A 12,048-nucleotide genomic window follows, 5' to 3' on the forward strand; every position below is an offset into this window, starting at 1 on the left:
CCGGTTTGTGTTTCTTGCAGTCCAGCGTTTCTCATGATGTACTCTGCATATAAGTTAAATAAGCAGGGTGACAATATACAGCTTTGATGAACTCCTTTTCCTATTTGGAACCAGTCTGTTGTTCCATGTCCAATTACCCAATGGCAACTCCTCAACTTTATAAATTATTTTTTCTGGTAACTTGCCTCTAAAAACTTCTCTGCAATACCCCCAGATCTAAGGTAGATGTCATTTCTGTAACCAGTACAGAGAACTCTGTGGAAACAAAATCACATTCATCAAAATGAGTCTAATTCTGCATTTCCATCTATAGCTCCCTGGGAATCAAGGCAACCCCCAACAGTATAAATTACATACTGGAACTCAGTAAAGACTTCTTCATGAAATAATTAAGTACAAACTGTGAAAATACTACAGAAGAAGAGTAACAGTGATGTGGAGACACTCACCTGTCTGAGAGATGGCTATATATGAGGCCTCCCACCAGCATTCCAGCTATGAATAGGGACTGAAACACTGATTTCTGTAATTGGCAATGACATACAAGGTCCCACTGGAAGAGAAGGAAGTCAGAACAGAGCAGCTTCACAGCATCTGATAGCCCTCAGTGTTCACTCACTTCAATAGTCCTCAGTGAACACACTCTCTGGTTTTCTTTACCACATTTACTCATCTATATCATTCAAGTCTCAGCTTAAATAGCTTTCTCTAGAAGCCCTCAGCTAACTCCTTTAGGTTATATCAGGGCCAATCTTCATATTCACTTAGCACTGCATTCCTTGGTGGTTCTAAATCTTTGCCACACATTAAAAACATTAAGGACTTTTTTCATCAATGAGGTCTGGATTTTACACTTAGAGTGAAATGCACTCTGATATGTTTCTCTGAGAAGTAGCCAGGACATGGAAATTTTAAAAAATTAATACCACTATTTCCAAGTAGGAACTATTTCCTAATTTGCAAGTAGGCTAAGAACATTTGACCAAGGATAATTTTTCACTCATTATATCTTGTCTAACTGTATACCTTAAAACAATTTAAAGTTTTGTGATACTAAGATTCGTTTCCAGTTTGTTTTTCTACTATGCTGCTGCTGCTGCTAAGTCACTTCAGTCGTGTCTGACTCTGTGCGACCCCATAGACGGCAGCCCACCAGGCTCCCCTGTCCCTGGGATTCTCCAGGCAAGAACACTGGAGTGGGTTGCAATTTCCTTCTCCAAATTTCTACTAGACTCAATTGTAATAAAAAACAAAGTCCTTGGTAATTAAAAAGATAACCAGTACTTACTAAAAGAATAAAAGGCAGCTGGCTATACTATCTACTCAGTAATTGAAAACCTGAACCCTGTTTATGTTATTCTAAACATAGAGATCATATAGTTACAAGAGGTAAATGAGGCCTTTACCTCAGTCACAATGGTGGAAGAGAACAAGCTGAGGTCATACACCCAGCCGTCCACACAGGGTTCCGTGTTCTGCTCACTCATGTTGGGGAAGGTCCCATTCAGGTGAAGGAGCTGCCACTGGGGGTGGAGGAAACGGTGAAGTTTCTCTGGCTTCAAGTTAGACTCCAAGGGGATGGGTATTCTCAGGAGGACATCAGGGCTGAGGATCCCAGTGTCATTATCTGAGATAGTGGCGTTATCAAGAATATGGACCCAGCAGTGATGACCAGGAATAGCTGCAGTGAAATTCTCCAACAGCGTATGACACACTACTATCATGAGAGAAGGGAGAATTAAAACCATTTGAAAAAGTGAAAGTGAAAGTTGCTCAGTCGTTTCTGACTCTTTGGGAGTCTATACAATCCATAGACTTCTCCAGGCCAGGATACTGGAGTGCATAGCTTTTCCCTTCTCCAGCAGATCTTCCCAATCTAGGAACTGAACCAGAGTCTCCTGCATTGCAGGTGGATTCTTTACCAACTGAGCTATCAGGGAAACCATTTAAAGTATCTGGAATTTCCTTCCCTAGGCCACCAATTTCATCCAGGAATTCCTCAAAGGCTATTGGGAACAGGTGGTATTCAAGAGGAGTCAAAATGACTTTATGGAGAGAAGCTTAAAGGAAGGAAAATATTTTCTTTCATTAACCCACAGTACATCTATGTGACCTCATAACAGTTTCTCATCCATGGGTCTAACCCGCTTCACTACTGCAATAGATCAAAGAATCAGTTTCCCTAGTTCCTTTGGGAGCATTGGGTGTTTGATTTTTTGTAAAGTCAGAGAGAAAATTATTTACCAAAAATACTTGTATCCGATGAACATTAAATCTGTTTAAAGATTTACTGTCTGAATATGTTTGTCCTCAGTGATTTTATGAAACCAGCATAGGACTTTGCCAGGTACTTGACCTTTGAGTAATCTATAATAAGTCTGCTACACAGTCTTCAGTCATTTACAGAAAATGGAATTTGAGAGGCGAAAGAGTAGATGCCCTGTGATTTTTCTGAGAAAAGAACAGAAAGCAAGTGTTTCATTGTTGGTACTGTAACAACAAATAATTAACAAAATACAATCCTTTGCTTTTAATTAAAGCAAAGTGGAATGTGGTACAATTTCTGTTTCCAAACTGGGAAAGGAGACAAGGCTGTATATCAAACCTTATTTAACTTATATGCGGAGTATATCAGGTGAAATGCTAGGCGGGGTGAATCACAAGCTGGAATCAATTGCCGGGAGAAATATCAACAACTTCAATATGCAAATAATACGACTCTAATGGCAGAAAGTGGAGAGAAACTAAAGAGCCTCTTGAAGATGAAAGAGGTGAGTGGAAAAGCTGGCTTGAAACTCAACATTCAAAAAACTAAGATCATGGCATCTGGTCCCATCACTTCGTGGCAAATAGATGGGGAAACAATGGAAACAGTGACAGATTTTATTTTCTTGGGCTCCAAAATCACTGCAGATGGTGACTGCAGCCATGAAATTAAAAGATGTTTGCTTCTTGGAAGGTAAGCTATGACAAACCTACACAAGGTATTAAAAAACAGAGACATTACTTTGCCAACGAAGGTCTATATAGTCAAATCTATGGTTTTTCCAGTAGTTGTGTATGGATGTGATAGGTGGACCATAAAGAAGGCTGAGCACCAAAGAACTGATGCTTTGGAATTGTGCTGGAGAAGACTCTTGAGAATCTCTTGGATGGCAAGGAGATCAAACCAGTCAATCCTAGAGGAAATCAACACTGAATATTCATTGGAAGGACTGATGTTGAAGTTGAAGTTCCAATAGAGTGGCCACTTGATGTGGAGAGCTGAATCACTAGAAAAAATTCTGATGCTGGGAAAGATTGAAGGCAAAGGAGGAGGAGGCAGCAGACCATGTGATGGTTAGATAGCATCACCGACTCAGGGGAGATGAATTTGAGCAAACTCCTGGAGATAGTGGAAGACAGAAGAGCCTGGCATGCTGTAGTCCGTGGAGTCAGATATGACTTAGTGACTGGCCAGCAACAAGAACAACAACCCAAGGATGTATTACATAACATGAGAGAATATAGCCAATATTTGGATTATAATTCTTGGAATGTAAATTTTATGTTATTTGTATCTTCAGTTCAGTTTAGTTGCTCAGTCATGTCTGACTCTTTGTGACCCAGTCGACTACAGCACTCCAGGCTTCCCTGTCCATCACCAACTCCTGGAGTTTGCTTAAATTCATGTCCATCAAGTCGGTGATGCCATCCAACCATCTCATCCTCTGTTGTCCCCTTCTCCTCCTGCCTTCAATCTTTCCCAGCATCAGGGTCTTTTCCAATGAGTCAGTTCTTCCCATCAGGTGGCCAAAGTATTGGAGTTTCAGCTTCAGCACCAGTCCTTCCAATGAATATTCAGGACTGATTTCCTTCAGGATGGACTGGTTTGATCTCCTTGCAGTCCAAGGGACTCTCAAGAGTCTTCTCCAACATCACAGTTCAAAAGCATCAATTCTTTGGCGCTCAGCTTTCTTTATAGTCCAACTCTCACGTCCATACATGACTACTGGAAAAACCATAGCCTTGACTAGATGGACCTTTGTCAGCAAAGTATTGTCTCTGCTTTTTAATATGCTGTCTAGGTTGGTCACAGCTCTTCCTCAAAGAAGCAAGTGTCTTTTAATTCCATGGCTGCAGTCACCATCTGCAGTGATTTTGGAGCCCAAGAAAATAAAGTCTGTCACTGTTTCCATTGTTTCCCCATCTATTTGCCACGAAGTGATGGGACCAGATGCCATGATCTTAGTTTTTTGAATGTTGAGTTTTAAGCCAGCCTTTTCACTCTTCTCTTTCACCTTCATCAAGAGGCTCTTTAGTTCCTCTTCACTTTCTGCCATAAGGGTGGTATCATCTGCATATCTGAGGTTATTGATATTGAATCTTATCACTGTAAAATGGAATCAGAAAAATGGGCAAAGGAACTGAATAAGCATTTCTCCAAGGAAGAGATACAAATGGCTAACAGGTATATGAAAAATTGCTCAACATCATCAATCATCAGAGAAATGTAAACCAAAACTACACTGGGGTAGGTCACACCTGATGGAATGGCTATGATGGAATAAAAAAGAATTTTTTTAAGACTGGACTTGAAAATTGAAGCATAGCGTATTCCTGGCCCTTAATTGGTCCCTCCTTAATGTGCATCTATGTTAGACATTAACCAGACCTTCTCTGTGGTTTGCATGCTCAACCGAATCGGAGATGCAAGCTCAACGGAAATGAGTCATGGTGACCTATTCTCACTTGTTACATTCAGAACTGGACAAATGTCAGTGTGACATTTTGATGTATGATTCTCTGTCTTAAAACATTTATTTCTTTGGCTTCAACTTCTAACAAACGGAACAGACTTCAGAATTTTCTGGAAGTCTGTCTTCTGGATTATAACGCCCAGGTTGGCTTGAAAAGATGCTCTGTTTCTTTTGATTGGCTGTTGGTTTTCATCCATACCTATCATCAAGAAGATAATAGATAATAAGTACTGGTGATAATGTTGAGAGAAGGGAACACTTGTACACTTTCAGTGCTGATGTAGATTGATGCAGCCATTATGAAAACCAGCACGTGGGGGCTTTCTCTAGTGGTAGCGTGTGAGGGTACTCCTGGTTGTCATGTGTGGGCTCCTCAATGCAGTGGCTTTTCTTGTTGTGGAGCACAGGCTCTATGTACCCTCACTTTAGTAGTTTCAGTGCAGGGGCTTTAGTTGCTGCTCATGGGCTCCTGAGAAGGGATAGGCTACCCATTCCAGTATTTTTGGGCTTCCCATTGTGGCTCAGCTGATAAGAATCCACCTGCAATGTGGGAGACCTGGGTTCGATCCCTGGGTGGAGAAGATCGCCTGGAGAAGGGAATGGCTACCCACGCCAGTATTCTGGCCTAGAGAATTCCATGGACTGTATAGTCCATGGGGTTGCAAAGAGTCAGACACGGCAGAGTGACTTTCACTTTGACTCTGACATGGACTCTGGAACACAGACTCAGTAGTTGTGGTCACAGGTTTAGTTGCTCCACGGCATACGGGATTTCCCTGACCAGGGATCAAACCGGTATCCCCTGCATTGCAAGGCAAATTCTTAACCACTGGACCACCAGGGAAGCACCCCAGCCTTGAGTTTTTATATAGCAATCTATGTATGTACAAGGTTCTTTTTTTTCTTTTTTTTACTTTACAATATTGTATTGGTTTTGCCATACATCAACATGAATCTGCCACGGGTGTACACGTGTTCCCCATTCTGAACCCCCCTCCCACTTCCCTCCCCATACCATCCCTCTGAGTCATCCCAGTGCACCAGCCCTGAGCATCCTGTATCATGCATCAAACCTGGACTGGCAATTCGTTTCACATATGATATTATACATGTTTCAATGCCATTCTCCCAAATCATCCCATCCTCGCCCTCTCCCACAGAGTCCAAAAGACTGTTCTACACATCTGTGTCTCTTTTGCTGTCTCCCTTACACGGTTATTGTTACCATCTTTCTAAATTCCATATATATGCGTTAGTATACTGTATTGGTGTTTTTTTGTTTTTTTCTGTCTTACTTCACTGTATATAATAGGTTCCAGTTTCATCCACCTCATTAGAACTGATTCAAATGTATTCTTTCTAATGGCTGAATAATACTCCATTGTGTATATGTACCACAGCTTTCTTATCCATTCATCTGCTGATGGAAATCTAGGTTGCTTCCATGTCCTGGCTATTGTAAACAGTGCTGTGATGAACATTGGGGTATACGTGTCTCTTTCAATTCTGGTTTCCTCAGTGTGTATGCCCAGCAGTGGGATTGCTGGATCATAAGGCAGTTCTATTTCCAGTTTTTAAAGGAATCTGCACACTGTTCTCCATAGTGGCTGTACTAGTTTGCATTCTCACCAACAGTGTAAGAGGGTTCCCTTTTCTCCACGCCCTCTCCAGCACTTATTGCTTGTAGACTTTTGGATCACAGCTATTCTGACTGGCGTGAAATGGTACCTCATTGTGGTTTTGATTTGCATTTCTCTGATAATGAGTGATGTTGAGCATCTTTTCATGTGTTTGTTAGCCATCTGTATGTGTTCTTTGGAGAAATGTCTATTTAGTTCTTTGGCCCATTTTTTGATTGGGTCATTTATTTTTCTGGAATTGAGCTGTGGGAGTTGCTTGTATATTTTTTAGATTAGTTGTTTATCAGTTGCTTCATTTGCTATTATTTTCTCCCATTCTGAAGGCTGTCTTTTCACCTTGCTTATAGTTTCCTTTGGGTCATTTATTTTCCTGGAATTGAGCTGCAGGAGTTGCTTGTATATTTTTGAGATTAATTCTGTCAGTTGCTTTATTTGCTATTATTTTCTCCCATTCTTGCCGGGAGCCGGTGAGGCATTCCGCTCGTGACAAAGGTCATGAGGAAGGAGGCTCGAGGAAGGAGGCTTGGCATACGCAAAAGCGGGATCGAGCCTCAGGAGTCCGCCCGGATATTCTCGAGCATTTTCCCCTCAAAAAACCAGAGTCTGCCTACTTTATTGCTTTGTGCTCTCACCTCTGACTTTACTGGGGGCTGTCCCCTACCACCATCTCGCTCTCTCTGTCAGAGAGTTAACTTACAGCTCCAATTAATAAAGTTCCTGGGCAATTAGGAGTGTTTAAATCCAAACCCCTCAGATGGCTCTCTAACTCGCCTGACAAGTTTACCCGGACTCCTGCAGCTATGCATACGATTGTTTACAGTCTCCCAGCCTCGAGAGGCACAGGAAGCTTAAGATATTCAAATAGCTTTAGAGCCTCTCAGAGAGTTAGAAACTGTCAGAATAAACTAGTAAAGGATTTCATTGATGAGCCAATGCTTGTTGCCAAGTTTTCACATCCCCTGAATTGTATCCTTGAATGTGTATTAATTAATATAGTTGGTATGTAGAAAAAATAAGTAGTGGCCTTGGTGTTAGTAACTTTAGACCCTTAAGGTAATAAATTCTTTCCTTTGTTGTATACCCATTACACATCCGCCCTATAGGAATGCAATTTTATCTTCGGAAGATGGCGCCAAACCTTAAAATAATTACTCTTAGGGAAAATAAGTCTTTGTTGATAAGTCCTTGTCAAGAGTCATAAAATGTTAGTAGGCCTTCTGGCCAGAAGATGATGTAAATCACCTAAACCATTTGTATACGATAAATTTGCAGGAAAGAAACCCTGGTTTTTGATAAGAATCAAAGACTGCTGACTTTGCATCCCCTATTATCCTCTATGTGTAACTTAGGGTATAAAAGCCCCTGTTAAAAATAAAGCTATGGGCCTTGCTCACCAATGCTTGGTCTCCCCATGTCATTCTTTCCTTTAACTTCGGCTGAAGTCTCCATCTGGAGCGTGGATATCCTCTGCGACCACTTATTTGCCTGGGCTTCTAAGACCCACTCGAGAAGGTGTCTAAGGTGGGGCACCTTCCGCTATTCGAGAGGGCGCCTGCAGCCTCCGTGGTCAGAGCTAACCTAGTGTCACGGGTTATATTGATTTTCCGCATAAACCAAGCTACTCAGCCTCTTTTCTCCACTGAATTTTCCTACTGAGCTATCCTCATTCTATTACTCTTTATATCTCTAATTACCATTTGAATAGGTCGCCGACGCCGTCTCTCCTTTGAATACCCTGGATCAGCCGGGGCTGGTCCTCGGCACATTCTGAAGGCTGTCTTTTCACCTTGATTATAGTTTTCTTTGTTGTGCAGAAGTTTTTCATTTTAATTAGGTCCCATTTGTTTATTTTTGCTTTTATTTCCAATATTCTGGGAGGTGGGTCATAGAGGATCCTGCTGTGATTTATGTCAGAGAGTGTTTTGCCTATGTTTCCCTCTAGGAGTTTTATAGTTTCTGGTCTTATGCTTAGATCTTTAATCCATTTTGAGTTTATTTTTGTGTATGGTGTTAGAAAGTGTTCTAGTTTCATTCTTTTACAAGTGGTTGACCAGTTTTCTCTGCACCACTTGTTAAAGAGATTGTCTTTTCTCCACTGTATATTCTTGCCTCCTTTGTTGAAGATAAGGTGTCCATAGGTGCGTGGATTTATCTCTGGGCTTTCTATTTTGTTTCATTGATTTATATTTCTGTCTCTTTGTGCCAGTACCATACTGTCTTGATGACTGTGGCTTTGTAGTAGAGCCTGAAGTCAGGCAGGTTGATTCCTCCAGTTCCGTTCTTCTTTCTCAAGGTTGCTTTGGCTATTCGAGTTTTTTTGTATTTCCATACAAATTGTGAAATTATTTGTTCTAGCTCCATGAAAAATACCTTTGGGAGCTTGATAGGGATTCCATTGAATCTATAGATTGCTTTGGGTAGCATACTCATTTTCACTATATTGATTCTTCCAATCCGTGAACTAGTATATTTCTCCATTAGTGTCCTCTTTGATTTCTTTCACCAGTGTCTTATAGTTTTCTATATATAGGTCTTTTGTTTCTTTAGGTAGATATATTCCTAAGTATTTTATTCTTTTCATTGCAATGGTGAATGGAATAGTTTCCTTAATTTCTCTATTTTCTCATTATTAGTGTATAGGAATGCAAGGGATTTTTGTGTGTTGATTTTATATCCTGAACCTTTACTATATTCATTGATTAGCTCTAGTAATTTTCTGGTGGAGTCTTTAGGGTTTTCTATGTAGAGGATCATGTCATCTGAAAACAGTGAGAGTTTTACTTCTTCTTTTCCAATTTGGATTCCTTTTATTTCTTTTTCTTCTCTGATTGCTGTGGCCAATACTTCAAAAATTATGTTGAATAGTAGTGGTGAAAGTGGGCACCCTTTTCTTGTTCCTGACTTTAGGGAAAATGCTTTCCATTTTCCACCATTGAGGATAATGTTTGCTGTGGGTTTGTCATATATAGCTTTTATTATGTTGAGGTATGTTTCTTCTATTCCTGCTTTCTGGAGAGTTTTTATCATAAATGGCTGTTGGATTTTGTCAAAGGCTTTCTCTGCATCTATTGAGATGATCATACAGCTTTTATTTTCAATTTGTTAGTGTGTATTACATTGATTGATTTGCGGATATTGAAGAATCCTTGCATCCCTGGAATAAAGCCCACTTGGTCATGGTGTATGATCTTTTTAATGTGTTGTTGGATTCTGATTGCTAGAATTTTGTTAAGGATTTTTGCATCCATCTATATTCATCAGTGATATTGGCCTGTCGTTTCCTTTTTTTGTGGGATCTTTGCCAGGTTTTGGTATTAGGGTGATGGTGGCCTCATAGAATGAGTTTAGAAGTTTACCTTCCTCTGCAATTTTCTGGAAGAGTTTGAGTAGGATAGGTGTTAGCTCTTCTCTAAATTTTTGGTAGAATTCAGCTGTGAAGCCGTCTGGACCTGGGCTTTTGTTTGCTGGAAGATTTCTGATTACAGTTTGAATTTCCGTGCTTGTGATGGGTCTGTTAAGATTTTCTATTTCTTCCTGGTTCAGTTTTGGAAAGTTGTGCTTTTCTAAGAATTTGTCCATTTCTTCCACGTTGTCCATTTTATTGGCATATAATTGCTGATAGTAGTCTCTTATGATCCTCTGTATTTCTGTGTTGTCTGTTGTGATCTCTCCATTTTCATTTCTAATTCTATTGATTTGGTTTTTCTCCCTTTGTTTCTTGATGAGTCTGGCTAATGGTTTGTCAATTTTATTTATGCTCTCAAAGAACCAGCTTTTGGCTTTGTTGATTTTTGTTATGGTCTCTTTTGTTTTTTTGCATTTATTTCTGCCCTATTTTTTAAGATTTCTTTCCTTCTACTAACCCTGGGGTTCATAATTTCTTCCTTTTCTAGTTGCTTTAGGTGTAGAGTTAGGTTATTTATTTGACTCTTTTCTTGTTTCTTGAGGTATTCCTGTATTGCTATGAACCTTCCCCTTAGCACTGCTTTTACAGTGTCCCACAGGTTTTGGGTTGTTGTGTTTTCATTTTCATTCATTTCTATGCATATTTTGATTTCTTTTTTGAATTCTTCTGTGATTTGTTCATTATTCAGCAGCATGTTGTTCAGCCTCCATATGTTGGAATTTTTATTAGTTTTATATATATGTACAAGGTTATTTTAAGTTGCTGGTTTCTTAATTTCAAATTTAGTTCCCATTTCCTGCAGCTGTGTTCTTCCCTTCTAATAATTATTACCGGTTTTGATATCATCTTTGTGTGTGGATGATATCTTACAATGACTTTATGGTTGCCTTTACCTGTGTGGTTTCCCATTAAGATTTTCTTATATACAGTTGTGGCCTCTTTTCTGCGTCCCTTACCTACAGAAGTTCCATTATCATTTTTGTATGACTGATTTGATGGTTTTGAATTCTCTAAGTTTTTGCTTGCTATGAAGCTTTTTATTTCTCTGTCCAATCTGAATGAGAGTGATGCTGGGTAGAGTATCTTGGTTGTAGATTTTCCCCTTTAATCAATATTGTGCCACTCTTTCTTATTTAATTTTTAAAATGTGGACCATTTAAAACAAGACTTTATTGAATTTGTTGCAGTATTGTTTCTGTTTGTTTTGTTTTTTTGGCTGCCAGGCATGTGGGACCTTAGTTCCCCAACCAGAGGTTGATCCACACTTGCTGTGTTTGGAGGAAAAGCCTTAACCACTGGACTGCCAGGAAAGTTCCTTTCCTTACTTTATTGATGAGAGAACTGAGTGAGATATATTGGGTTAGCCAAAAAAATTGGTTTTTCTGTAAGATGTTACTGAAAACTCTGAACAAACTTTTTGACTAACCCAGTAAATAAGTGACTCATTTGTGTAGTCAGTTACCAATAACGCTGGTAGTGGAGTAGTAAGTAGCAGGTGTACTTACAATACTTGTTGGTGTTGGAGCTTACATAATTTAAGGGCTTCTTCTTTTAAGAATATGTGTTATGAAAATACACTATGTGCACAAAATTGCTAGATTACATGCCAAACTTCGGGAGGAAATTATGCTTGTGAGTGACTTTAAGTTTAAACTTTAAAGTTTCTTTAAAAATCCCCTGGTAAATAAACAGAGGGACAGTTTGACTCCAAAGTCTGTGATCCTTTGTATGTAGTACAAAGAAACTCATATTTGAGTTAATATTTATTTATAATATATATTACTATATATTTATAATATTTAGGAGCTCATATTTTCCTAGAATTTGTTTAACAGAACATGAATTTCTATGTGAAGTGATGGATTTTAGATGGAAGGCAAAAAGCATCTGTTATCAATAATAATGTGACAAATAATGGAGAGACAACTGGCTGAACTTGTGTGCCCATCATTCAGCAGGTGGCTGGTAGAATCTGCTCGGCAGCTGATTATCATCAATAAACCTCACGAGTACTTTGTTGCTGATGTTGAGTTGCTAAGTTGTGTCTGACTCTTTGAAATCCCATGAACTATAGTATGGCAGACTTCTCTGTGCTTCACTATTCTTGGAGTTTGCTCAAACTCATGTTCATTGAATTGGTGATGCCATACAATCATCTCATCCTCTGCCGCCCCTTTCTCTTTTTGCCTTCAATCTTATTTAGCATCACGGTTTTTTCCAATGAGGCAACATTTGCATCAGGAGGCCAAAGAATGGAGCTTCA

The 12,048-nt window shown here is 39.5% G+C and overlaps 1 protein-coding gene across 1 annotated transcript; it reads right to left on the reverse strand.

Annotated features, from left to right (window-relative positions):
• Nucleotides 1-445: 445 nt before the first annotated feature.
• LOC112444882 (solute carrier family 22 member 10-like) lies at nt 446-4,936 on the reverse strand. Its single transcript, XM_024987503.1, has 4 exons — nt 4,819-4,936; nt 1,967-2,060; nt 1,407-1,764; nt 446-553 (listed from the first exon to the last, which is right to left on the reverse strand). Exons 1-4 carry the CDS (start codon nt 4,934-4,936, stop codon nt 446-448), a joined length of 678 nt encoding a protein of 225 aa, XP_024843271.1.
• Between the last annotated feature and the right edge of the window lie 7,112 nt (nt 4,937-12,048).

Source organism: Bos taurus, chromosome 29, assembly GCF_002263795.3.
Source record: "Bos taurus isolate L1 Dominette 01449 registration number 42190680 breed Hereford chromosome 29, ARS-UCD2.0, whole genome shotgun sequence".
Classification (NCBI taxonomy): Eukaryota; Metazoa; Chordata; class Mammalia; order Artiodactyla; family Bovidae; genus Bos; species Bos taurus.